Genomic DNA, 27314 nt, shown 5'->3' with positions numbered 1-27314 from the left:
CATTATATTGACAAGTGAATTTCTCAGAATACAAGTAGTCTGTAAATTAATAGCAACTTTTTGATCCCTTAAGCCAAGTAATTAGTTTCTATAATCCACATTTCATTGCTGAGTTGTTCTTACTTTATGTATTTCTATACAGTACAAATTATAAGTCTTTATTATTTTCAGAGAAAAATGAAAGAAAAAAAAAAGAACTTCAGAAAAGTTTAAAAACCTGGTCCAGACCATCCTCTGCTGTAGAGTTTGAGGTAAATACTGTTTATTTTAACCAATAACAAAAATATTTAAATTACTTAGGTTTACCTACTGTACTAATACGTATTAAAACACATAATAGTTTTGATTAAATTTAATGATATTCTAACTGATAATTATGAACAATTTTTAAAGAGACTAAAATAATTATGCTTTCTGATAAACATCAATAATATTTCCAGGAAAAAAGTGTTTCAGATATTCAAATTCTAAGTTTAAGTTCTCTTTTTACAGAAAAATAATAAATAACAATACTTTTATGAAACAAAGTTTACCGTGAACTATGATCGTATCTCGTATTAGGGTTTGTCCAGGAATTTCACAAAAATTCTAATAAAACGTATGGGCAAAAACCATCTTAAAATGAAGACTTATTATTGAAACAACATTCAAGACTTTCTGTCTCAATGGTTAAGGATGCTAAAATAGCAAAAAAATTAATTTTTTCCAATTGTTAAAATAAGTTCAAAATTCATCCATTTGTTCTTTGTTATTATTATTCATATTATACTTGTTTTACAAAACTACAGAAAAAAACAGTTATGAATATTTTATTCAAACCTGGGAAATATGCTAAAAAGCCTCTTGTGCAGGCCATAGGACTATCTTTATGTTGATTCTTGAAAGAGGAGGAGAAATTATATCAGTTTTTTTCATTGTTACTGGCCAAATTTCTCTTCAGAGCCATTCAAACATTGAAGTCTACAGCAAAAACAATTAGATATACTGCACCAAAATCTATTCACAACTACTAAACAAATTCCTGGGAAACTTGCAAAGCCATTTTTGAAAGATATCTATTTCTTTACCTTTTTGAGCTCATTCCTGTAAGTACCTTTCATAACTTGTCATGTACCAGAAGCTCTAAACCTGATGGCAAATCACCTCTATGGGACACACAAGATTTTATTCATTGAATGGTCTCTCCTCATTCAGGTTTTTATTGGATTTGTTTTTAGTTTGACATGCCTCTCATCAGTACTTGTGCAACTCCTTTGAACCCCAAACTTTCATTTGTCTGGTTACTGGTTCCTCAGATTTCCACCCTGGCATCAATGCTCCCAATTGGGACCAGTTTTACCTTTCTCCTTGTGTCAATTTTTCTTTTTATCTCAACCCACATGCCTCAGTTTGATATAAAACTCTCTTCATCAGGTCCTGTTTGTGTCCAAATCCCTCTTTTGCTCTAACCTTATGCGTCTTTTTCTCTGAGCAGTGCCATACTTTCATCTTCATGTGTAAAATTTGTCTGGTTCATTGTCTGCAGGAACGGACTCTCTGATCATGTAGTCTCTTTCTTATCCAGTTCCTGTCATTCTTCATTGTACCTGTCACTTATCAGTGTAAGTGGCAAGTATTTGAGCATTGATTCAGTCACTACTCCTTTCATCTGGGCTATCCTACTTTTTTCTTCCTTTTGGCCTTTTTTGTCACATGGTTGTTTGAATGGATTATCAGTCTCTGCCAAAGTTGATTATCAGTTGGCTTTGTCAACTAGACTTCACCTATTCCATTACTGTCAAATGTATATTTTTTCCGTTTCCACATTGTTCTGATTTTTCGTCTTCACTGACTCTCATGCCTGGGATCTTTATATATTTTACACTCATTCACATGTTCAGCATTCAAGCCATTGGCTTCTTGTTTTGTATAATCATCATTCTTTGAAGACATAACTTCCTTTTCCTTCTTGACTGTGTTCATTATTATTCAGTTATATATACAATTATTGCTGCCCACATAGTTTTTTTACTGTATTTATTTCTCTACCCAGACTGGGATTTTCTTCCCAAGACTTTGGTTGCTTGGGAGGATAATTAGTCTTTTACTTTTGTATTTGCTTTTCTTCTGTCACTCACTTCTATGCTTCTTCAGTTCTGAGTCATCTTCTGCATGCACAATTGTCTCCTTTTCAGGATTCCCATCATCATTTGTTTCTGTCTTGAAATCCCTCTTTGTCCAGGGACCTATTGTCCCCCCACACTAAATGGATATGTTTGCCAGTTCCTTAAGATGGTAAATTCTTCCCTGGATATTGATGCTCACATTATTTTTCTCATTTTGTTGCATAAAATTCATCACCTGTCACTTTCTTTTGTGTCTCATTTTCATCAATCCATGGATGTGATCCTTCATGCTGGCATGTGAATGAATCCACATATTTTTACCTCCCATTACCTTCACCACCTGGTTGTTTCATCTCCTGCAGGATTTCAACTCCCTCTGGTCACATTTCTATAATCTACAGACCATCACTGAGAAGGGTAAGTGCATTTTTTTTTCATTACTCTCTTTTCTCTTATAACATCTTGCCATTTGGCTAGTGTGGCCTACTAGGGTATGCTTACTTTTCAAAATCCACATCAGGCCATATTCAAATAATGTAATGTAGAATGTGGAAAGCATTCAACCTGACTACCAGTGTCCAGTTTTCGAATGGGGCATTCTACATAACCACTAGAGTATCCTAATGGTATTAAAGTTACTGAACTGTCAAATCCAGAGTACCATTCCATGGATTATCGTGGGAAAAGCCAGCACCAAGAAAGTAACTGCTCACTTTGTTGGCTTCTACTTACTACTTTTCAAAATATGGTTTCTCAGTCACACATTGCACTTTCCACAGTAAAAAACCTTTCCAGTAGATATACAAGGTTACTTCTCTAGGTGTCCTCAGTGCAATTTTCTCCCACTTTTTTTTAGTGAGAGATACTTCACTTATCATTTCCTAGCCACTGGGTGATGGATCTAGGAGAGGTTCGTACTGATTATGTACAGTGCAATATTGTGAAAAGTAGGGCAGTGATGGCACTGTTCACCCCTCAAACAGCTTGTATGTCCTCTTTCTGTATCATGAGGGTTTGCCACACATATATATATATATCAGTTTAGTTGAATTGAGTTGAGACACACACAGTAGTTTTAATTGCACCATAACCACACAACACTTCTTGGATTGCTGATCACCTGTTTAAGGATGCTTGTTTAGCCATGTGCAAATCCACCTATCCTTGTAACACATAGTATTTTTTGTTTTTCCCTATGGATGAGATGAGATGGGGTTTCCCAGAGGTGTGCATCTATGAAGCCCCTGCCATCAGGTGTTGCATTCTATGGGCTTTTCCTTTAGGTACTATTGGAAGAGAGCTGATTTAGATCTAATGTTTGAAGTGGCTCCTCCAGCTATTTCACTGTGGGACTTTAGCTGTTCTGTGTGGAAGACGAGGTATTGTCTCAGAAGTTTCATTTTCCTTACCTGAAAATGTTTGTCCATTAGATACTTACACCCACACACATCCTCCCACCTGTCCTCCCCACTTCTGAAACACTTTTTTCTTGCTTCATCTATGATTTAAGTTATTTGTAGGTGCATTTGCTTTGAAGTTGTTACTGCACAAGAAGGTTGTGTTGCTCTCCTATTTGTGGAGGGCTGTTGTTGTATGATGATTTCATCATGCACTAACACATTTCCTGTAAACACATGATTGTTAGGTGGGAGTTAGCTAAAGTCTAGTGGCATTTAAATCTCTTATGCAAGTATGAGAAGGATCAAGCTATTCTTCTATGTGAAGAGGTGTGTATTTACCAGAAATACATTTTCAGTTAAGGAAAATATTAAGTTTAAACTCTAGTTTGTGATTGTTTATACCATACAGCAACAAAAAATCTTCTTTGTTGTAGAATGTGACACATTTATTAATAATTAATAAACAGTGTTTTGCATCATATAACATGACACAGTTATCAATAATAAATAAGGTTTTCTCTTGTAGAATGTGACAGAGTTTTAAATATTAACCTTATTGCCTTCACTGCACATGACACAACGTTTTAGTGTCTTACATTCAAATTTTATTAAACTACTTTTGATTTATATTTATATTTTATCAATAACTAGTAATCCATATTTTACTAGTATATAAGTTTTAAGTTCTTAATTCTATGAGGCAATATTGAAAAAAAGTCCTGAATCTCCCCTAATGTGACACATGCAACACATTTTCTCTAGGCATCTTCTCTATTTTATCCACTACCCCTTCAAAACGCACAAAATTAAATGTAAATTACACCCTATAAAATCATTATTCAGGCAAACCATAATTTTATAACCTTTAATTTTGTTTGGTTACAGAGCTATCAAATGGAAAATCACCTGTTCCCTTGTACTTTTGATTATTTATTACCTATAAACAATATAATGTCAAGGTTTTCATCTATCACGATGGCTAGCATGGATGAACTTGTAATGACTTTTTTCACATAGTTAGAATGCCAAAAAAAATGTGATTACTATAGGAAGTTGTCTATGTTTTGTATGTTATTAGTCTGTATTCTTTTGTGCATTATTTAACTAAATAAAATTATTTTGTGCATTACTACTATCAGTATAAAAAAATAAGCTTATGTTTTACTGAATAACAACTGCAAGAAAAAAGAAGTTTGGATAAGTAACTTATTTCTTATTTTTTGTCTCTATTATTTTTTATTATTATAAAAGCATTTGAAATATAAAAAATTGCATCTTCTTATACGTTAGTTAAGATTGGATTAGGTAAAATAAATAATAATATAATAAAAATGTTTCTTGAGACACACACGGGAGCTGCACATGCTCCAAGTGATTTACAACTTATAATGGCATGGATAGTAGTTAGACAGTTCAAAACATACTTTTTGATGACGAGAAACCGACTTGAAATAAAAATGTATTTCGAATGGCTGGTATGGGTATTAACACTTTATTGATAAACAGGGAACAACATTTTGACCTTCCTAGATCATCTTTTGTTGAAGTGAAAATGATCTAAGAAGGTCGAAACATTTTCTCTGCTTATCAATAAAAGTGTTAATACCCATACCAGCTGTTCTAAGATACAGTTCAAAACATAATAAAACAAAATTTAATTATAAATAGATGTATACTGTTACAAGCATAAAGCTACTTAGGATAAGTGAATGTAGTTTGATGTTGCAATATGAACTCATTCTAGGAAGAAAAAAGGGTAATTTACATTTATTTCAAGTTTTTTATTATAAAGTTGGTCAAATTGATTGATCCTGTTTTGAAATAGGGTAGAGAAAATAACAGATAAAATACAAGTTTTATTAATAAATATTTAAACATACTTAGGAGGTTTTAGGGATTTGAGATTTTTAATATAAGGTCAAGTATTTTTAATCTTAACATGAAAATTACTTTGCACATGGAATATTCAAGACAAATACTTTATATATTCATGGACGAATCTTTATTTTAGTTTATTAAAAATACTGCACTAAAATATGATTTTTTTGTGTATGAAAGACTTGTAATATTAACTGAAAAACTGAAATTTTGTGAAGATATACACAGTATTTTGAAAGTTAGAAGTATTAAATCTATAAAGACTTTACACTAGTACAAAGAGGTCATGTGGTCATTTAAATTGACTGCTCCCATGTTGAGAGAGTTAAATAGCTATTTTGTTTTGTGGAATATGACATAGTTGCCATTACTAAATAAATGTATTGTAGGATGTGATGTAATTTAATTGTGAATAAAAAATATATATATTTTTTATTGTGAAATGTAATGTAATTATCAATGATAAATATATGTTTCATATTGTATAATGTGACAACTATTAGTAGTAAATTAATGTCCTATGTTGGATTTGCAGAGTCATCAGCATTCACAGGATCTACATGAGTCACAAGAAAGAGATAAAACAGAGGATTTAAAAGTAGAAAGAAATATAAAAAGTCCTGTCTCTTCTTCACAGAAGTCTAGTGTTGCTGACAAAATTTCTTGGTACCTTGAGGCATTAGATCAAGGAGTCTTTACTAAAACATGGCCAGGAAATTCTCCATTTAGCTCAAGCAGGCTAGTGCATACTAATAGTCAGTTATCTCTGTCAACCAGTTTTGACTCCTTTCAGAGAAAACAGAGAGATTTGTTGGATAGTCATATTGATAAGTTTACTTTCCAGAAAAATCCTTTCAAGCCATGTCTTCTTAAGAACAATCATGCACAGTCTAAACTTCATACCATGAGGTGTTATAATCCACCACGAAGGATAAAGTCAATTCATGCTCAAAATAAAGTGAGTAGGTTTTGTTTCAGTTCTATGCTGTTTAACCCTTTTACAATGGGTCATGGGTCATCTCATTTGTTAACTTGTATTAAAAATTTTATTAAACTACAATTTTATGAATTTTTGTCATTAAATTTGAAATCACATTGTAGACTATAATTCAGACTTTAATATTATATACGAGTGAATTTTTTAATTTAAAAGTAAATAGTAAAAGAATGCATATAAATATGGATTTTTTAGCACTGTTTAAAATTAGATGTTTGTGATATCAAAATACTAAGGCTATAGTTTCGTACAAATTAGGAACTCAAATTATTAATATCATCATGCTAGAATATAAAATAATAACCACATATCTTTTATTTAGCTGAGATATGGCTTATGTATTGAATCAAATGCCTCTTTCCATTTTTAGAAATGGTCCCTTATATACATTAAATTAAATGTGACATAAATAACCAAGCAACAATTTATAATATCCACAGAGTGGTTTTCTCAGCCATTTCAATCTGTGAACAGACTATCACGTTCTTTCGATCCAAAATTTCAAAGAGATAGGTTGTGTCTTTAGTCTGCTTAAAGTTTCATATTTAATGAAGCTTAAATAAAGCCAAGCTTAATAAATTATAGTGGAATTTTATATTATTTGTGTAGCTATTTGTGATTTTGTGGTCTTTCAAGTGTATATATAAAACTTCAAAAAAATTTTATTTGATGTCCTCCATGTGCAAAATTTTAAAATTCTTCAAAACCTATGTCCAGCAACAACTGAGTACAAAGGTTTTAGTGAGAAGAGATAATTCTTTGTTATACTTCTTGATTTATTGTTCTATATTTTAAGAAAAATAAGTTTAATAATTTAATTCCTGGCATCACAGGAATGTATTTTCTGCCAAAAAAAGTTCTTGAACAGACAGGGCAGTTTGTGAAGGCACATTGTTGTGATGAAGAAACCAGTGACTATTCTCCCACAGCTCCTGACAGTTTGCAGCAAATTAAGACCTCTTTATAAAAGGTTTGAGGTACAAATTCATGATGAACAATACCTTGAACATCAAAAAGTGATCAACGTTGTCTTTCCACTTGATCAAGATTGTTGTGCCTTTTTTGGATGTGGTGACGATGGAGACTACCACTGGGATGACTGAAGTTTCGTTTTAGGGTTATAACCATATACCCATGACTCGTCACCAGTAATAATGATGTTGGTCAAATTAGGATCAATTTCTAGCCTTCTTTTTAGATCCTTGCATACTTGTTGATGGTGAAACTTTTGGTCATCTGTCAACAGCATTGGAGCAAATTTTGCAGACACTCGACACATGCAGAGCTTTTCAGTTAAAATTGCCTGACACGATACAAAGGAAATGTCCAGTTCCTGAGCAATTTCACAGATAATTAATTATTGATCACTTCAAAATTTTTCTTTCACCTTAGCAACCATTTCTTCAGTAGATGATGTCGATGGTTGCCCAGAAAGTGGGTCATCTTAAACTGATTCCTGACCGTCTTGAAAGAATTTTTTCACTGATAAATGACAGCCTTACTTAAGACAAAGACATCACCAAAGACAGTTCTTAACATTTCGAGGATTTCTGTTCCTCCTTTACCATTTTTCATACAAAACTTGATGCAAACACATTGCTCTTTTTTTCTGTCCATTATTATTACAACAGGAGCAAAAGATACATGTGTCTTTGAACATGTTTTTCGTAACACAGGTATAAGGTCTGGAGAAATGGCTTCTTTGTGAGGTAGATCACCATTTGTACTTTGTACACACCTCAGTGAAGCTTACTGCCTCTGTACTGGCACCTATAACAGAAGAAGTCTTAGAACTTTTTGATCAGACCTCATATATAATCTATAGTAATTGAAATGTGACTGTATATTACAAAATACTAGTCCACTAAAATATAGCCAAGACAGGGAAGACTAAAGGTCAGTTTTATAATAGTGGGTACATAACATGAATGCACATGCACCACATCAGTGCAAGCCATATAATGTTAACTAGGCATGACTGGAAGTTCAATATAATTCAAAATATATTTGTAAATATATAGCATTATGAGACTTAAGTTATTTAGACTAAACGTTTGTATTTTTATGTTATGTGTAGTCATTCTAGCATGAAAAAAGCATAATTTACATTTATTTCCATGTTTGTTTATGATGATTACAATGTTGGTCAAGTAACAGACCCCACATAGAGTGTAGAAAATAACATAAAATATAAAGTCTTACTGAAAACAAGCATTTGAAATGTATTTAAGTGGTTTTATAGGTTATGCAAATAATATTTGAGATTTTTTGGATGAAGAATATTTTTTTAATTCTAACATGAAATCACTCTGCACTCAAGCTCAATGAGTGCACTCTGCACTCATGAAACAAACGTTATTTTCACAAACAAAATTTTAGTAAAAATACTTCATTGAAAAATCTTATTTTTTGTATATAAAATACTTGTAGTCTTTATGAAAGTCTACCAACTTTTCTGAAGATACACATGCTATATGAAAAGATATAGTCCAAATACTTAATGTGTGCAAAGGTCTAAATGTACTCGTGTGTATTATATTGAGCCTGTAGGGAAAGGGTTAATAGTTTATCAGAATTAAAATTAAACAAAAATTAATTCATAATGAGTTGCTTTCTGTTCATATTTGTATTATAAAGTAGTTTCTTAAGTCAGTTGTTCCTAAACTATGGTCTGTTAGATTCTTCTTGAAAGGCCTTAGGGCATGTAAAAATATTCTGTTGAAGCTTATTTGACACCAGAGAAATCACTAGTTTTGACAAGAATTATCTCTATTGCAATAAATATTGCCATAGTTTGTTAGTTATATTTAAGTGTTTTTGTTTCTTTTATGGGGCATGATGTAATAAACATAAGGTATCTCATAGTAATTGTTATTGAAATCACCAGATGAGGATCCTCAGATATTTGCGTTTTAAGCTGAAAGTTTGGAGGATTCCTATCTTAGGTTACTTTTCTCAGACTGTGTAAATTGATCAGCTTGAAATTATAATTAATTGTCAGTTATGTATTTATAGAAGAGCTGGGTGATTTATTCAATATAATTGATGACCAATGATTACATCAATTAGCACCATATAGACCAACATATTAATAAAACTTAAGTAATTAATGTTGCAAAAATAATCAAAATTAGTGTTTCCAGTTATTTGAATAACTGATTAAATGAAATTAGGATTGCCATAAAATAATCAACTAATCAAAATTAGTTGCTCCAGTTATTCAAGTAATTATAATAAAGTAATATACCTCGATATACAAAGTAGACACATTGCTGAAGCTTTATTTTGTTATTGAAACTTTGTAATTGAATAATTTATAACATTATTACTATGAAGATGAATTCCCAGTCTTCATAACTTACCATTTCATACTATATACACTTTATACTTACCAAAAATTGTTTTAATTATGTATATATTATTTTAAAACAAGTGGTCTGTGTGCAATTTTTTATTGAAATTTATAGTTAACAAGAGTCACAGATACCTATTGTAAAGACTCCTATTCAAAACATAAAACCTGTCGGCTGTGACAAATGTTAACAAACAACATATGACCATCTCGATGTGCTGTACTTGACATTCTCAGTATGGGCTCAGGTGAATTGACTGGCAGCGTGACCACTTTGTTCTTGTTATAGTTTTAATATTACTAACTTTTAATATAGTATGTGTATCTTTACACAGTATGGTGGACTTCTGATATGGCACTTCCCTCCTCTCACAAGATTAGCTATTCTCATTCATTGCTGTTCCCTGTATGTGAACTTTTTCTGTATGAATTCCACAAGCCTTAAATGTGATTCCAGTATGCGTCTTGTGTAAATCATCATGCATCACATCTCCACCAGTAGGAACATAGTACACTCATATGACACATGTATTCCCTGTACATGTCTCTACCTAAATATCACTTCTAATTTGGTAGTGCTGATACTCAGAGATCTTTCAGTTTGAGCAATAGTTATTTTTTTAATGGTTATAATCTACCCAGCTGTCTTGAACGTTACATTAATTTAATTCTGGTCACCTTTATTTAATACATTTGCTTTTGTTAACTATTGAAGCATGAATTCTGAAGTCAATGTCACCATTTTGGGTGTGTCAATTTTGACAGATGCTTTATCACAGGCTTCAGGTGCAGGCAACCCAATAAAAGAGTTGTCTACATTTATTTGTAGGGAGGTTGAATGTTACTTGGGTCAACCCCTATCTCTAGAGACATTGTCTCACTTTCTCCTGAATCTGAAGCTGATGAGGACTTTGATCATCTATTTCCACTTCCTGAGTTTGCCTTGTCTTCCTATACCTTTCCTTAAGATTTTATTTGGCCTTCCACAGTTTTTAAAGACTTTATTTCTCAGATATATGATGTATTATCCTCCACTCCTAATTCTTATAACCCATGTTCTTCTATACTGCATTAACATTTGTACCAACTCTATTTGGTTTTTCCCCCATCATTTGACATTGGGGTCCATGCTGAACAATTCACCTCATTTACACAACAGAATTAGCATGCGTCTTTTAATATGTGCTTCAGATCAGTCTGCCCATGCTAATTATCATGCAGACTGTCCTTATCTTGACCAACAAATGTTGGGTTCTATTTTACCCATTTACAAGGTGGGCCATAAATTCCCTGTTAATTCAACCCATGCCCAATTTTCTGAAGCACACCATTCACTGACACTATATCATGTTCGACATTGGCGTTGCTTATCTTAGCATTGGTCTTGCATGTTCCAGTCTTTTATACCCTACTTAAATGCCTTTGGCAATATCCAATTTGCAAATTTCTCCACTCTTGTTAATGCACCCTCTATCCTGGTACTGTATGTAGGCACTTTACTTTGATAATGTAATAACTTTTTCTCAACAAAGCATTGATCATGATTTTCTCTGATGGATTGTTTCATTATGATTTTTGTGTTGAATTGTAGATTTCTGTGTAATTATAATTTCCTTAAAATAACTGAATTAAACATGATATTTGCAGGTATGAATTCCCATATTACTATTGTCAGTATTCTTCCTTTGTTATCTAGTGTCTGTATGGTTGGGGAATCACTTTCAGTTGAGGCTGTCAATGAATTGATTTGTTGGGAGATGAAGACATACATTTGAGCTGGGATGTTTTCTCCCAAAGGTTTTTCATTTTTGTTGATTCGGAGGAGAATTTGAACTCTGTTTTCTGATGCCTTTCTTTACTAAGTCAGCTTCTCACAAATTCAACTTGGATCATTCAGCTTGGAACATTTATCTTCAGTTAATTTCCTGAATTTGTGAGATTTGGGGCTTTCCTAGGTGAGAGGGAGCTATTTATTTTTTCCTTCTTTACTTGAAATTTCTGGTTCATGCTGGGAGATTTGCTGTTTTTATTACATAATAGGATAGATAGACCTTGTACCCTTGTTTGTCTGTTTGCATGATTTTGCTTTTTACTCCTGGGAAGACATGTTTTTCTTCCACAGATAAAAACCACTATTGTATTTTTTTTTATATGTAGGGCTTCATGATGGTTCATGCAGTTTCTTTGATAAACCAATCACATTTTCTTGCACTTGTTTGATCCTCATTCTTGCACCATGATGTTTCTTTTCCCTTGAAAACTGTTAGCAACCTATCAGTGATCCCTACTCTGACTTCTATCTTGGTCAGATGAACTGCTTCTGTTCTTTCAATACAGATACCTTGGGGGAAGGAGTTTTTTATCTGCTTTAGCCTTTGTGTTTTACGTGCAACTTCTTTTCGCTGTCACTTGATGTTTGCAGGTGTCCCAAAGGTATTTTTATCATGAATTGACATCGCGTATTTACTTTTTTGTTGTTGTTGAACTCTAGACCTTTTTTTGGCTCTATCAGCTGAATAGATTTAGACTTTAGTATTACAGCCCCTTCATTCCGACTGACCAACATCAACAACATTAATATCTGCCTAGATGGCGGGAGGTAAGTTAGAGTGAGGTTACCACTATTGATGGAAATTTAGTATTCCTTCAAATGTAGCTCAGCAGGTACCTCAGATTCAGGCATTGAAGTTGGTTTTGTCAATCAATTACCCACCTCCATTATTCTCCCAACTTGTGGTGTTCCACCCCACACCTGTGTGAATATGAATTTTTATTTTATGACTATCAGTTACTGATCATGGAGGTGATAGTTACAGTTAATCCTATTCTTCCAGAAAGTAATTGTTGCGCTTGGGACAAGGGAAGATTGGTGAACAATCATCATTCTTATCACAACCCATTCTTCAATCCTTCCAGGTCCACAGTGGTGTATTTTTCTCATTGTTTGTTGGCATTTGTAACCAGATATGTGGATGTTCAGATTTCAAGTTGATGAGGCATTTCTCCAAATTCTCATAGTGAATTCATTTTTTCTTTCACAACATTTCATGTACAAGGATCAGGTCATACAATTCAGTGATCTAGCCTTTGGTCTGGTATCAGTACCATGTGTCTTCTGCTGCATTGTATGAGTTTCCACCATGTTTTTAAGCCTGGCTTCACCACCTCCCATTCCACACCAGGCTATAAAACAGGAATGTGAGCTCTTAATTACAGGAGTGGTTCTATCTCTTTGGTTTTGTGTGCTTCCCTTAAATCTCTGAATTTTAAGGCATGTAAAGTAGTTTTAATTATCATGTACAATTATTTAAATAATTTTCCATTTCTTATTACCAATAAACGAAATTATTAAAACTCATTCATTTTTAGCTGCGTTTATAACAGATCGCGCGCTTACATCTATTGGTGGTTATCGCAGTAAGATCACACATGCATGATTTCAATTGCGTGTGAACAAGTGGCATTGGCGTCTGATAGTCGTGCTTACTAATAAACAAATTTGCTTAAAATGAATTATTCTTCACTTTCTGAAAACTTCTTTTTCTTTTTGCATTTCCTGAACTTTATATATATACACATAGCCTAATTAAGCATTGTGTTTTGTAAACCAAGATTAGCATATAAAAAACCACTAAATCAGGGTGGCCCGTAAGTCCCTACCCATCCATATATCTTATGTATCCAGTGTATTTGTGTGCTGTCCCTCATTCTCACTGCATAATATTATGCAATGCCATGTTCTGTGAGACATTTTCCTCAACATAGCAGGGGTTATTTTTCCAAATGCCATAGTAACAGCTGCCTTCAACTCATCATTAGTATTATAACGTTGTTTAGACACAATGTCCTTTATGTATCCCCAAAGAGAGTTATCACATGTTGTCAAGTACGGACTTCTTGCAGGCCCTTTCATGGGTGCCAGGGATGTTACAGAACCATGACCTATCCATTTGTCTGGAAAAGTGTCATTACGATAATCTCACACAGTGAGGGCATTATGAGCCAGAGCTCCATCTTGTTGAAACCAAACCTCCTCTCTGATTCCAAGTTCGAGTTTCGGTATAAACCATTGTTGTAACATGTTCAGATATGAGGTATGGTTTACTGGCCCGTCAAAGAAGTATGGTCCAATAACATGATATGCATTAAGTGCTGCCCACATCATGACATGGGGAGTGTTGTATTCAATTTCTTCATAATAATGAGGATTCTCCTTTGCCCAGAAGTAAACATTTCGTGCGCGACTCGAAAGGTAAATTTCGCACTTGTCCGTAAACATTACCTTTCCTCGAGAAGGGATCGTATTGAAGATTCGCAGTAACTCATCACATGTCAGTTTCCTATTTTCTCTATCAGCATCACTTAGTTCATTCACAAATGCTTTAACTTTCATGTCCTTTTTAATAAAGGTCTGCGTGGTTGCTCGTGGGATACCAAGTTCAGCTGATCTTTTCCTTGTTGACTTTAATGGTGAGTTAATTACTGACTCTTCCACACCAGCACATGACTCTCTATGTTTAACTGGTCTTCCTGAAGGAGGTGCATCCTTAATATTGCCAGTTTCAAACAATTTGCTCTCCCAATTTGACATCGTTTTTCATGTTGATGGATCCTTATTGAATCTTTCTCTAAATTTGCCAGTTATTGTATCCAGGATGTCACCAGTATTCTTGCATACTTGTTACAATACGCTCTTGAAGTGTAAATGGGCTTGCATCGGCCATATTTCTCTAAAAAAAAAAAAGAAACAAATTAATAATACACGTGTAAGTGAATATAACATAATAGCATATGGATGGGTAGGGACTTACGGCCCACCCTGTATATATTTTGTGTGTGTGTGTGTGTGTAATGCTCATTCTGCATATCAATAATTTAGATTTTCTTGCAGGGGAATATCCTCAAGAGACATTTCATCAATTCTATTTTGGACTCTTAAATTTACTGTCATTGAGACGTGCATTCTTCTCAGGTCTATTTTCAAACTGTGGTTCTTTTTATATGTGGCTTATTTCACTCGTATTAGGTTCCTGGGTTCCCATTTTCTTGGGATGATGAATTTCTTAGATTGTTAGTTTCAGCCCTCGCTTCTTTCTGACCAAATTGGTTCTCTGTTGTGAGGATTTATAATACCTTTGTCTTTTTCTAAGTCTCCAACGATCACTCATTGTTTCTCTCAACTACAGTCCTTGGAGTCTCCAGTTCCTCATCCTCAGGCTTTGTATGGTATATGCATCGAGTCTTGATTGTATGGGATTTCTCACCTACACTTTTCCCCCAATTCATCTGTTACTCAGATTTTGGGCAATGTTTTGATCCTCTAGTTGTAAGTTGTTGCTAGTCCCAGATTGGCTAGACTAATCATGATTGCCTTTTCCACTTCTGCATCATTTTCTTGGGCAGGCTTTTTGAGGCACCCTCAGTCTTACATTGTACATCAAGACTTATCCAAACTTATTGGGATTTAATGTTTAAAGTTGCCTGAGGTCTGACTCGCAAGGATTTTGTACTCACTGGATAAAATGTGCCCACCATATCTTATTTTGACCTGATCTTCATTTTGATCTAGCTTTGTCTGTTGTTTAGGCCAGATAACCTTTTCAGCTATTCGTAGTTATTCTAAACAACTAAAGGTTTGGAATCCACAGTACTATCCAGCATTCCTCCTAAATGTTCTCTTTAGTTACTTAACCAGGATATTATTACATGCCTTGTTTCAACAAACAGTTGAGTTTTTAGCCTCCTGCATCATGTATCACCTTTTTCTTATTGGATATTTTTAGTTGCCATGCTGATGTCATAAGATGGATGTCATAAGATTGGCATATTTCTAGTACTCTTTCTCTCTCTTTGTAGGTCCTGATAGGTCCTCTCTTTTAAAGCCTCTGGCACCCAGGGAAAGGGATATATCCCTCTCCATAATTCTTTTGTCATCTGCTTTCCATCTCAGCAACACATTGTAATATAATTGTTTATTTTGTCCTGTCAGACCCAGAGGTCTTTTGCAACTTACTTTACCTCCTTTCATTGTGATGGTCTCAACTTTGTATTCGTTGGGATCCTTTAGTTTCCTGTGATTCTCCATAATTCCTTACAGATTGGTTGATTAATATTCATGTTGCATATTCCAGTCTTTACAAGTGAGGAAAGTTTTGAACTACATCTCATCAGATTCAACACATTTATACATTTTCCTACCCATTTCATTTAACCAGTTAGTTACATTTTACAGGCTGGTATTTGGACTTCTCCAAATCATTTTCTCTTGCATTCTTTACAGGATCTGTCAGCCTTCTTTTGTGTGTTTTCCATTATCCCCCTAGCCATTTTGACACATCAGCTGGATTATAAGGAGTAGGGACTACTTTTTTCATCATCTTATCTCTCTATTTTCCAGGGTTTCATACATTTTGCTTTTACTGGATCCCCCTCTGTGGTGAGTATTGCCCAGACAGCTGTGCTTTTGCCAATCACATCCTGCACTAAGAAATAATTTGACTATTCTTACTACTGGTTGCAATAAGTTCTGTAGAAATGAGATTTTTTTCCAGGTGTTGATAGGAATTGCATTATCCTCTGTGGGACCCCACAAATAATCCTGGTTCATATTTAACACTATACTATCCAGATGGGGAATGCATGGCCCTTCCCTTTGTCCATTGTTGATTTAGTATACTGTTCATAGAAGGTCCACTATCTTCTCATAATTCCAAATATACAATAATTCCATCATAGGTTCTTGGTTAAGCACAGTGTTCCTCATCATCCCTATAATTCAAAAAAGAAGTGGAATGCTCCTTGCCCGCTTGGTTGAGAAATGAGGATGGTATGATCATAATTCCAGAACAGATGAGTTCTGTTCCTTTGGTTGAGTAAGACTTACAAGATCCTGTTATTCCGAGCTTGTGATGTTGCCTTTCAGACTTCAGGTGGAGGAAGAAGTTTGTCCACTCTGGTTTTGCTTACTCTGTCATCACGATTCTGGTGGTTCAAAACACATCACTCTGTAGCTACAGGTTGGGATCTAGTCAAAAGTATATAAATGTATATATAATTAGCATTGTGGTTCAATAGCCCTAGCCACCAATGTGGGATTTAGAGACCAAGACCTGTCAACTCCAATATGAAGTTGTGGAACCTTGGCTGCCTGGTTGGGGATGAACAATAATGATGATTACTTATGTTTTATTACACCCTTAGTACAGGAACTGGGTTCTGGGTGAAGAGCATACTTGTTCTGAATGCATTGCACTTCCCTCACTTGTGTACCACTCTTATCTTGGTATACCCCTGTTCTATGCAGAAGCTTTCTGTATAGATCATGCCTGCTTTAGCCACTTCATTTTCTCAGTGTGGATTCTAGCTGTAGTGTTAGCAAATGGTAGGTATGTTTGTGAAGTTAATATTTTTTTTAAACTGAAAGTATATTTCTATTAATACTTACCTCCACTAACATTTTCTTGCTCATCCTTCTGAGTCGATAAATGTATAAGTCTCAGAAAGGTGATTACATTATCGAAGTGAGGGACTTGTATATGGTACCATGATAGAGGGTGCAGTAACAAGGGTGCAGAGATTTGCAAGTTAGATGTTGCCAAGGGCAGTTAAGTGGGTTATAAAGGACTGGAGTTTGCAAGACAAATGCTAAGATAGGTAAAGCCAATATTGAGGAATAGCTAGTCTTAGAAGAGGTAAGGATTATTGGAAATGCATTTTCAGTTTAGGATAATGTTAACTTCCTGTCTACATCTTACTCTCATAACTCTTTTTTACAGTATCTTCCACAATTCATCTCTTGTCTGAGGCTCTTCACAGAAATCCTGAAGAGTTTTCTGGGGACATCTCCCTCCTTCCTTCCACATTGGCTCATTTGTTATCTTCAGCTCTGGCTTTACATATGTAGTTTCTCTGTTGTTTGGACCTTCTGTCAGAATGCTGTTTTATCAAAGGCACATTTATCTGTATCTTATCTCCGAAATTCATGTACTGCTTGAATTTTATGGTGTTTTGTCTGTGATGTTGTCCCAGAAAATTGTGGGTAGCATCAGTCCAACAACAGCCTACACTTCCCCATCTGGTAGACTGTTCATTTCAGTTGGATCCAAGTGTAGCACCAAGTGTATGCATTCCCTACATTGGACCCTGCACAATCAATGGAACATCAGTGGTAATCCAACTTCTTTCTCCCTGTTGAGATTTGCTTATGTTCATAGATAAAGGGCTGAAGTATATGAGTTGATCACAAGGAAGTTTTGGGTCATTGGTCTGTAGACAAGAAGTTATTACATATCAATATTCAAGAGTTTCTAGCCATCTGTCAGGCTTTGGGTCACTTCTTCCCTCTAACCAGACATTGTTTGGTGATGATTCATTCCAATAATTTTATGGTAGTGACATTTATCAATAACCAAGGTGGTACACTCTAAATATCCCTCTGTTTCTGTACATCAGATCTCTCTTGATCACATGTGCATCACATTTGATTAATTACATGTCATGTTTCAAGTGCTTACAGTCTAATGGCAGATTGTCTTTCCCACCTCTAAAAGATTTGTGTGACAGAGTGGTTTCTCCATTATCTGTTTTCCAGTGGTTTTATTGTCAGTGGAGTTTTCCTAACAGCAATGGATTTGCCCTCACCCTAAATCACAAGTTACAACTATTTTTCCCCCCATTACCTCATTTTCAGGCTTTGTGTATTGATTCCTTCAGCCAAAATTGATCACACAAATTCCTGTGTCTTATCCTCCTTTCTGATTGCTTCATTGGGTGGTTTCACTAATTCATGCCACTCCATGTTGGGTCCTTCTGATAACTTTCTATTGGCCAGCTCAACCATGGTTTTCTCATTTGCTACAACTCCAATTATTCCTTTCTGTACAACTTTCCTTATTCCCTAATCTACTTCAGTAACCCAAGTCACCAGTTGTACATCTCACAGTTCACATCCTACATCTTCATGCCTTGCTTTTTTCTGATCCTTGATGAGAAGATCATGTAGCTTTCCATTTGGCTCAGTCTATTTGCCCATTTTACATGAAGGTATATCAACAGAAGCATAAAATCATTCATGCATAGTCCCATGCTTGGGGAATTCTAGCTGCTTGACCTACTGTAGTTGGGTGTCTCTGAGGTTCTTACATGGCTTTTCAACCAGGGGTCTTCAGTCTCCTAGATTTAGAGTTATTAGGCAGCCTTGTTCCATACTTTTTATTTTTCCCATTATTGTAGAGTATGTGCTACACCTGTCCTTATGTTAATCCATTCCTTCTGGATTCATCATCCTTCCTGTTGACTTACTCTTAAAAAGTAGGATATTAATGTGGTCATCCATTCCCTTTACCTCATGTTCCATGTTTTACCTTTCCATTAAAGCTTGTTTCTTTCTCCTATAGGCGTATGGTTGTCAATTGTCTGACTTGTTCAGTATTGATGTTACATGCACTCTTTACCAACATACCTATATTCTCATTTATTTAAATCATTTCTTCCTCCAAAAAACCTTGGCAGCTCAAGAGGGTAACCCCTTTTGGCTTATTTACCTTTCTTACACTTCTCATCTCTACCCTCATTCCAGTCTAGATAGACTTCTATGTCAGGTGCATTGCTGTATTGCCTACAAGGCTTTCTTCTGTGGTTCCTATTCCCAACTCTTTATCCTGTGCCAGTTTTCTTTGTCTAAAGATCTATCCCATTCTACCCTCACTAATTGGGTTTATTGTTTGATACAGTTGGCTTATTCATCCTTGTCTCCTTCTCACTGGAATTCGTTTCTCATCAAATTTGATACCTCACCTTTTCCCTTGCTTCTCATCTTCATTGTTATTTGCAAATATTTCTAAAATCAGACATTTGGTCCACCTTTTAACACATTCATTTCACATTTTTGGGTACTTGGGTTTATGCCTTACCACCTGTAGATGTTCTTCAAACTTTGGTGCAACTCTAAGACTTGGTAAGTCTTTCTTAAATGCTTTCTTTTATTTCTCAAGCATATCCTTCATACAATTCTTACGTAGATCCTGCTCTATGGCAAGTTGTGTCCAACCAGGTATTCTTTACCTTCAAATCAGCATAAAACAGCCATGTGACCTTGAGCTTTATCTTCCATGGCTTTGCAATGATTACTGTTGAGGTGGGGTATTCACAAGATCTCTTGCATGTGATTAACCTCGTGATTTTTTCTTCAAATATTTGTCTGTTTTGGACCATACCACCCATGGACTTATAGAAAAGTCAGAAAGAAATAGCTGCCCATCACTTTCATACCTAGATTGAATAAATTGGTATAGTCAGTCTGTTTTTCAAAATATGGTTTTGTGATGACACATTGCACTGTCTCAGGTGATGATATTACTCTAGACTCTCCAGTATATTCTCAAATCTCTTTTCTTCTGGAAGAGAATGGAAGTCCTAACCACTTACCAGTTCCAAGTCACTGTGGTGGTTGATTGTGGAGAGGTACTCTTTTGAATGAGTTCCACACAAAGATGGCTATAACCATTTGGTGCAGAATAGGGTGGTAGTGTCCTGTGAGTGTAGATAATGTAATATTCTCCATCTTTCGATAATCAATACAACAGAGTAAGACATCAAAATGCAGTTCACTCCTTCAATTTAAAGCCCTCATTCTACTTTCAAGTGGATCTTGATAATTCACAAGCAGGTTTTAAATTTAGAGTCAACCAATCAACATAAGCTCTCACACAGGTTTCAGGTTGTGTATCTTCCTCCCTCAATTTACTCTCTGTTGTGGATCCAGCAGCAGTACAGAGATTTTTCTGGTTCTGTCCTTGGCTATTTCTTATTCTCACTTCTTGCTAGGATGTTATTCCCATATGGATGGTCCTGAATTGTTTCATTGTTGGGGGTCTTGATTGTATGTAATGGACATCCTTTTCATACCAGATATCAAGTTCCCATCAAGTTCCCAGATCAATAGCTCAAAGCTAATTCTTGTATCATACCCAAGAATTGGAGTGATTTTCAATTCCATGTTCTTGGGTTTGTGGTTAAAACTGTATGTTTTTCATCCTTCCCTTGCACAAATACTGGTGCTTCACAAGGAAGTTTGGGATGTACTTGACTCGCAAAGTACAATCATCTACATCCTAGCCACTCTACACCCAGGAATGCATCCTTGGTTATCCATTTTTCTCATTATTGGATTAAGTTACAATATCTTTCTATGGTTAGAATTACCATCCTAACACATTCTCTTTCACTTGTATATACTCCTCTTATTTTCTGCTCTGATATCATACACATTCCACACATGGACAGTGAGTATGCCTAGCTCAAAAGTAGAGCAATTCCCCTCTTTAGAACTCAATCTCTCATCTACCAGGATGTGCTCCAGAAACTTTCAGGAGGTACATTTTTTCTTCACTCACTTGTCTCTCCTCCTGTTGAGTGAGAGATTCAAGTTAATCTTGTGAGAATAGGAAAGTATGGTACTGGGAGTTATAATTTTCATATACTGAAAATGTATTTTCTATAGCTACTTCTCTTTGCTAACACTTCCCACTGTTGTTCCCCACACACCTCCAGTGATTCAGTTTTCTGCCAGACTTTGAAACAATAGTACAGTAGAGGGAGTCACATGCACTACATTAGTGTACTGTGCTCTTTCTGGTGAAGAGGTGATGCATGATGATTTACATCAGACATATTGAAATCACTTAATTCCAATGGGAAAGCAGAAGGCTTGTGGAATGCATAAGGAAAATGTTTGCATCTAGGGTGCAGTAATAAATGAGAATAGCTAATTGTGTGAGGGAAGGGAAGTTTCTACTGGAAATGCATTTTCAGCATAGGAAAGTTATAATTTTCAGTAAGCATTAAAAGTTTTTTATTTACAAAAAATCATATTTTATAATGAAGTGTTTTTACTACAGAATTGTTCATGAATATATATTCTTTTTTTATTACTGATTGAAAGTGATTTTCATGTTAAGATTAAAAATTCTTCTAATACATTACACCTCCTCGCACAGAAGCTTTTCCTGATCTTCATCTGCCCTCTAATGCGTTAAAAAATTATTCATGTTTGACTCACTAGCCTTTATACCCCCTCAGTTGAAGCTGCTCATTTACCGTGCATAGCAGATGCATGACACTTGCTCCTGGGACAGCTGGCTCCCTCTGTATTACTCTTAAGATACCTCATTTTCTGGATTTGGCATCATATGAGTCAGACATATTTCTCTCTTTATTTCAGTTTTAAATACTGACAACATATTTTTTTTAATGTGTGTGCTTTTCTTCTATCTTGCATTATGTCCTGTTGCAGATTTTGATTGTGTTTCACATACATTAATGTTTTCCCTACCTTTCCTATATTTTGTGATTTCCAGCATAGCTACTTCTGTTTTTGGGAGCAAATTTTCTTTTCTTAAAAAAGGCTGTGGGGTTGACATTGTCTGTGTAGGTGGAAGATGCCCTAGTTTATTGAGCGTTCACTTCCTCTTTATGGCCTGGCCCTTCTTCTCCACAACTGCTGAAGCATATTCCAGCTTTTGTGTATGTTCGAGATGCATGTGAATTTGCTACTTTTATTTTACTTGATCGAACTGTCATACCATCAAATTTTTTTAATTTAGTGGAGGTTTATTCTTTTCCTCCTCCTCTTCTGTTAGTTTTGATTTCCCCAATAGCTTGATAGTAAGTATTTTGACTTATATACTATGAACTGTGTTGTTATGTCATTCGTAGGCACAGCCTAGGTATCCATTGTGTGGCTTTGTCTTTATTTCCACACTTGAGCATTCAATAGTTTATCATTGTTCTGATTTTTGGTGAGTTCAGTATTTCTACATACTTTGTTGTCTGCACCATTTGTGATGAATTATAGGTCAGATATTAGGTAGTATTTTGTTTTCTTGATATATTTAGACTGTTTGTAAGTTTGGTATTATTCATTTCTTTGTTGACTAGTTACATTTCATTGGTTTTTCAGTTTTATATTAATAAGTACTTTGTTTACTAGATGTGCTTAGTTTATTTATAAGTTATGTGTTAGTAATATTAATGACTAGTACTTTACAAATACCTCTGTGATAGTAATTTTAATAATTATAAATAGTATTAATTATACCTAAATAAATAAATAGTAAATTACTTATAATAATAATAATATTTTTTAATCATTGTGAAATATATTTCTTTCAGTTCTCTTGATTTTAGTAAAATTATACATCATTGACATTTTCATTTTCTTTATGTTTTGTAATGGTGAGCTTTACTTTGGTTGTAATTCTTCAATTTATTTTAATACTACATAATTATTCACAACGTAATCTACATTTCAGGGTCCATTTCTACAGTACCCACATTGTAGTTGATTCTTCCTTATTAGCAATGACTTAATACTTGTCTTATTCTCTTGTTTTCCTACTGCATGCAACTGCTTTGTGGCAGTTTCAAAAATACAACATTGTTTTGTATTGTAATGTTAGTGTTGTTTTTGTAGGTTCGTGCACTTTGGGATTTATCTCGCTTGAATTCAGGGGGTACACATGTGTCTTGCTTCTCCTGGAATTTCTATCTATGTGGGAGTCTGGCATGGCCAGGTGGTTAAGGTGCTTGACTCATAATCCAAGGTTCGCAGGTTCAAATCCCCATCACACCAAACATGCTTGCCCTATCAGCTGTGGGGGCATTATAATGTAATGGTCAATCCAATTTTATTCATTGATAAAAGAATAACTCAAGAGTTGGTGGTGGGAGGTGGTGACGAGCTGCCTTCCCTGTAGCCTACACTGCAAAATTATGAACGGCTAACACAGATAGCCCTCATGTAGCTTTGTGCGAAATTCAAACCAAACCAATCTGTTTGTGTGTTTTTGCCATTCTGGATATGGCTGCCCTTGTTGGCCTTTCCTCACTCTCACAGCTTATTTGTTGACATGTTTTGTTAGGATGAGACTTGCTGCATGTGAGGATTTGTCTCCTACATCTTCACTCTGGCTCCATTTTTGTGTAGTACTGTTTTGGGGACCTGTTCTCCCTTTTTTGGATCCCATATCAAGGTAGCCATCTCTTTTTGTCTTTTACTTGCATCTTAATATTTTTGCTTCTTTTCCTCATTTTTCCATGCTCAACAGTAATATGGGGCTGTATGTGGTGAATTTAAGTCCTTGGAGACTGGGTTTTACTGTTTTGTCAACTTTTGTGAAACCTTCACTTCCATTTCACAAGTTGTATGAGTTTTTCAGAGCATGGATCTATTCATTACCATTGGCCATATCAATTATTGTATACCATACTTTTCCTTCCTTCAATGGATCCTGTCTCATGCAGTTGGTTGCCAACTGTTGGGTAACAACTTCTGTTATTGAGAGCTAGAGTGCACATTTTTCCAATTTGGTTAGGATATTTTCTCAGCCTTTGGTTATCCCACTCTTGGCTAAGATATAGAGCATTGTTATCAACTTCTGTATCTTTTAGCATCTAATTCCTCTTTTATTCCACCAGGATGTTGTTTTATTCTCTTCACTAGGTTTTGTTACTTTGTCTGTGGGTGTCTTTGGTTGATATATTAGTTGCATCCCTTACTCTTTTTTTTTTAATCTCCTGGGGGAGGGGAATTTTTCTGTTTTGGGCTCTTTTGGTTTCTCTCAAATTCTTTCCATGTTTTTGTAAGCAGTGTTAGTCATTTTGTCTCATCATTCTTAGGACAAATAGTTTCTAGCTTTTTCCTGTCTTCAGTCCACATCAATTTGCTCCTGGAGGAGGCAGATCATATGGTTTGGTTCTTTAATATGAGGAATATTTTCTTCTCCTTGTTTATGGTTCTCTTGAGATAATTTCTTCATTCCCATCATCAATTAGACTCTATTTTCTACTTGGTATTTATCTGGAATATAGAACATTTAATCTTTGAGGTTTTTTCCTCTTTTTTTATAGTGACTTCAAGATGTTCTATTTCTTTGGGAATTTGGGCTTCATTGGTTGCTCTCATAACTATTTATGACACTTGCACATTACCTTTGATGAGTATTCCTTGAATTATGGCACCTCTGTTCATATCTCTTGGTTCATGTAGTTGTATTTCATTCTTTTTGCTAGCCCAGTGTTATTTGGTGGTGAAATAGTGACCATTGTACAGCAGATATTGCTCTGTTACTTCCTTCTTGGGTCTTTTGTCTTTCACTGATGATTATTTTGTAGGTTAAAGCATGTATCTTGATACCCTGGATATTTCCAAGTATTAGACTTTGGTGTATTAATGCTATGTTTCTCAGTTTTGGTGTGGTGCTCTTCATTGCTCACAGAGCTATGTCTCTTAGCTTCCACCTTTTGTGAAAGAAAGTGGTTTTAGTGCTTTCCAAATACTTTCTAGTGGTCCTATTATACTTCTGCAAGCAGGTAGGTATCTAGTTCTGTTTCCTTTGTTTTTTGTCTCTGTAGCTACAACTTCTGGGCCCTTTTACACAATATACTGTTTTTCTCTTACATTCATTCAGTTGTTTTGAATCTTGTTGCAGATCATTGCTACCATTCGCACAGTTATTCCAATGGAGTGGTTTCTCTATCTCCCAGTTATCTGGTGGTTATTCTTTCATCTGGGTATTCAGTGCATAAATGCATTTGTCACTTGTTTGGGCAGCACCCTACCATATTTTTGGTGTTTGAATTTTTGGACTTTTGCTTTGGGTTGGTAAACCTTGTTTTCTAATGTGGATGGGCCTTCTATTTTGTGCCTTATCTCCTATATGTTTGTCTTTGCCTCATTTTTCATCCCTTTCCCATATTTGTTCCTGGTCAATTCCAGTTTGTCTTTTGTTTCTTGTGCATACTATGTTGCTCAAATGGCTTCCTTCCATTGTTCACGTTCCTGTTTTTCTTACCCGGTAACCTTTTTGGTGTCTTGCAATGTCTCTTCCATCATCATTATGGATTGGGTTTGCTCAGTTGGTTTACTCTTGCCTCTCCTCCATATATCGCCTTCTTTATCATGTGTCATCTGTTTCAACATGTCACCTTGTCTTTGGTGGCTCATTTTGTCATCCTCGGGAGGACGTTTTCAAGACTAGGCTGTGGACTACTGCTCATATTTTTGTCTTTCATTAATTGCTTTATCTGGCTATATTCTTCTCTGGTAGATATCATTTCTCTTTAATGGCAATTCTCCATGTTCTGTTTCAGCTCTATCTTGGGTAGATGTAATTTTTTGTCATTTTAATTTTTTTCCCAGAGATCTCTCCTTGCGTCTTCATTACATATTCAGGTCCTGCTCAGTGGTGAATGTTGCTTGGTCAGGTATGCCTATCTTTAACTTGCACCTACTATCTTTGAGGGTGTAAAAGATACTGTTTAGATGTGGTGTTTTGCAATACCACTAGCAGCTTAACTAGGTGTATATATCTGTATATATGTATAATTCTATTCCAATTCATCATCTATCATGAGTAAAGCAGAAGGGGATTTCTGCCCATCCCTGCTACTTATTTGACTGAATAAATTGCGAACAGTCTGCTTTTCAAAATAGGATTTGGTTATCACCTATTGCACTTTTTCCAGTATGTCATTCTTCTGAACTCCCCACTGCCTTTTATCCTTCCTTCCTTGAGTGGAGTTTGGAAGCCCTAATCACTTTCCAGATCCTATCTACTGGTGTGGTAAACCATGGAGGTTTCTCAGATGTGTAACATACATTTCGTAACATTATCTTTCTCTACACTCTTGAGAAGAGGGTGATCTTGAAACCCTCTCATCCTAGTTTGCTGTTTTAATAGGTCTGATGTGAGAAAGAGATGAAACAGCTACTTTTCTATTCTCATAATACTAATTTCAGGTTGATAGTGCCCTGTTCCTGTGGCTTGACACTGGAAGATAACCATCCATCTTAGTAGTTATGGTTGCAAGATGAATCTTCCCTGCTCCTGTGGCTGAACTTGGTGGACTTCAACTGCCTTATAATGCCAATTGAGGGACATATAATTGAGCTGTTCCATACCCTACTATAACTTGTAAATCACTTGAGGCATACTTAACTCATTACATTATCAAATTATGTTACCCAAAAGCTACTTCAAGTTGCTCAGTTGCATGCCTTATGAGAAATGTTTATTAAATCATTATTTATTTTTTCTTATTCTAACTTTAACTAACCTAAAGAGTTTTCCTATATTTAGTTACTTTTATAATAAAAAATAAAGAATTCACTTGAAAAACAAGAAATAACATACTTGGAGGGTCTTTTTTGTTGTTGACTGTTCATGATACTTAAGCCTACTTAAGTTCCTATAGACCAGCCAATGAGGATTTTTAAATCATGTATATATATAGCTCATTTAAAAAGCTAGCCAAATTGTAGTAGCATTAAGACATTTTGTTTTTGAGCATGTGAGAATATTTTCTGTTTTTAATTGCATATTTGAAATAAGTAAAATTACTTTTGGAAAACTTATATTGTTACAAAAAATTAAGAGTTCATGGTTCTTTGGTCTTCTGAGACCAAGCAAGACAAGAGTCCTGACATAAGTACTAAATTCCTTTTTCTTATGTATATATATTTATATATCTATTGTTCTAAACAGTAGACATTATAAACTTATTAAGCTTAGTAATAAAATGTA

At 35.0% G+C, this 27314-nt stretch overlaps 2 protein-coding genes across 4 annotated transcripts in view; one reads left to right on the top strand and one right to left on the bottom strand.

Moving 5' to 3' along the window:
- The window catches only part of LOC143248960 (spermatogenesis-associated protein 7 homolog), a 74829-nt gene that overhangs the window by 25585 nt on the left and 21930 nt on the right, over nucleotides 1-27314 (top strand). For all 3 annotated transcript variants that reach the window (XM_076498012.1, XM_076498010.1, XM_076498011.1), the window contains exons 4-5: nucleotides 172-251; nucleotides 5919-6341. In XM_076498012.1, the coding sequence (XP_076354127.1) occupies nucleotides 172-251; nucleotides 5919-6341 (503 nt within the window). The remainder of the gene's footprint in view (nucleotides 1-171; nucleotides 252-5918; nucleotides 6342-27314) is intronic.
- LOC143248961 (uncharacterized) lies at nucleotides 6352-14469 on the bottom strand. The gene is made up of 2 exons (XM_076498013.1): nucleotides 9868-14469; nucleotides 6352-8150 (listed from the first exon to the last, which is right to left on the bottom strand). The coding sequence occupies exon 1, from the start codon at nucleotides 14321-14323 to the stop codon at nucleotides 13712-13714; it is 612 nt and encodes a 203-aa protein (XP_076354128.1). The 5' UTR covers nucleotides 14324-14469; the 3' UTR covers nucleotides 6352-8150; nucleotides 9868-13711.

This window comes from Tachypleus tridentatus, chromosome 4 (assembly GCF_004210375.1).
Source record: "Tachypleus tridentatus isolate NWPU-2018 chromosome 4, ASM421037v1, whole genome shotgun sequence".
NCBI lineage: Eukaryota > Metazoa > Arthropoda > Merostomata > Xiphosura > Limulidae > Tachypleus > Tachypleus tridentatus.
This window is presented reverse-complemented; position numbering and strand designations above follow the sequence as displayed.

Bases quoted from the DNA above. Each gene is read 5' to 3' on its own strand.
- LOC143248961 (XM_076498013.1), bottom strand. From the start codon at position 14,323: ATGTCAAATTGGGAGAGCAAATTGTTTGAAACTGGCAATATTAAGGAT.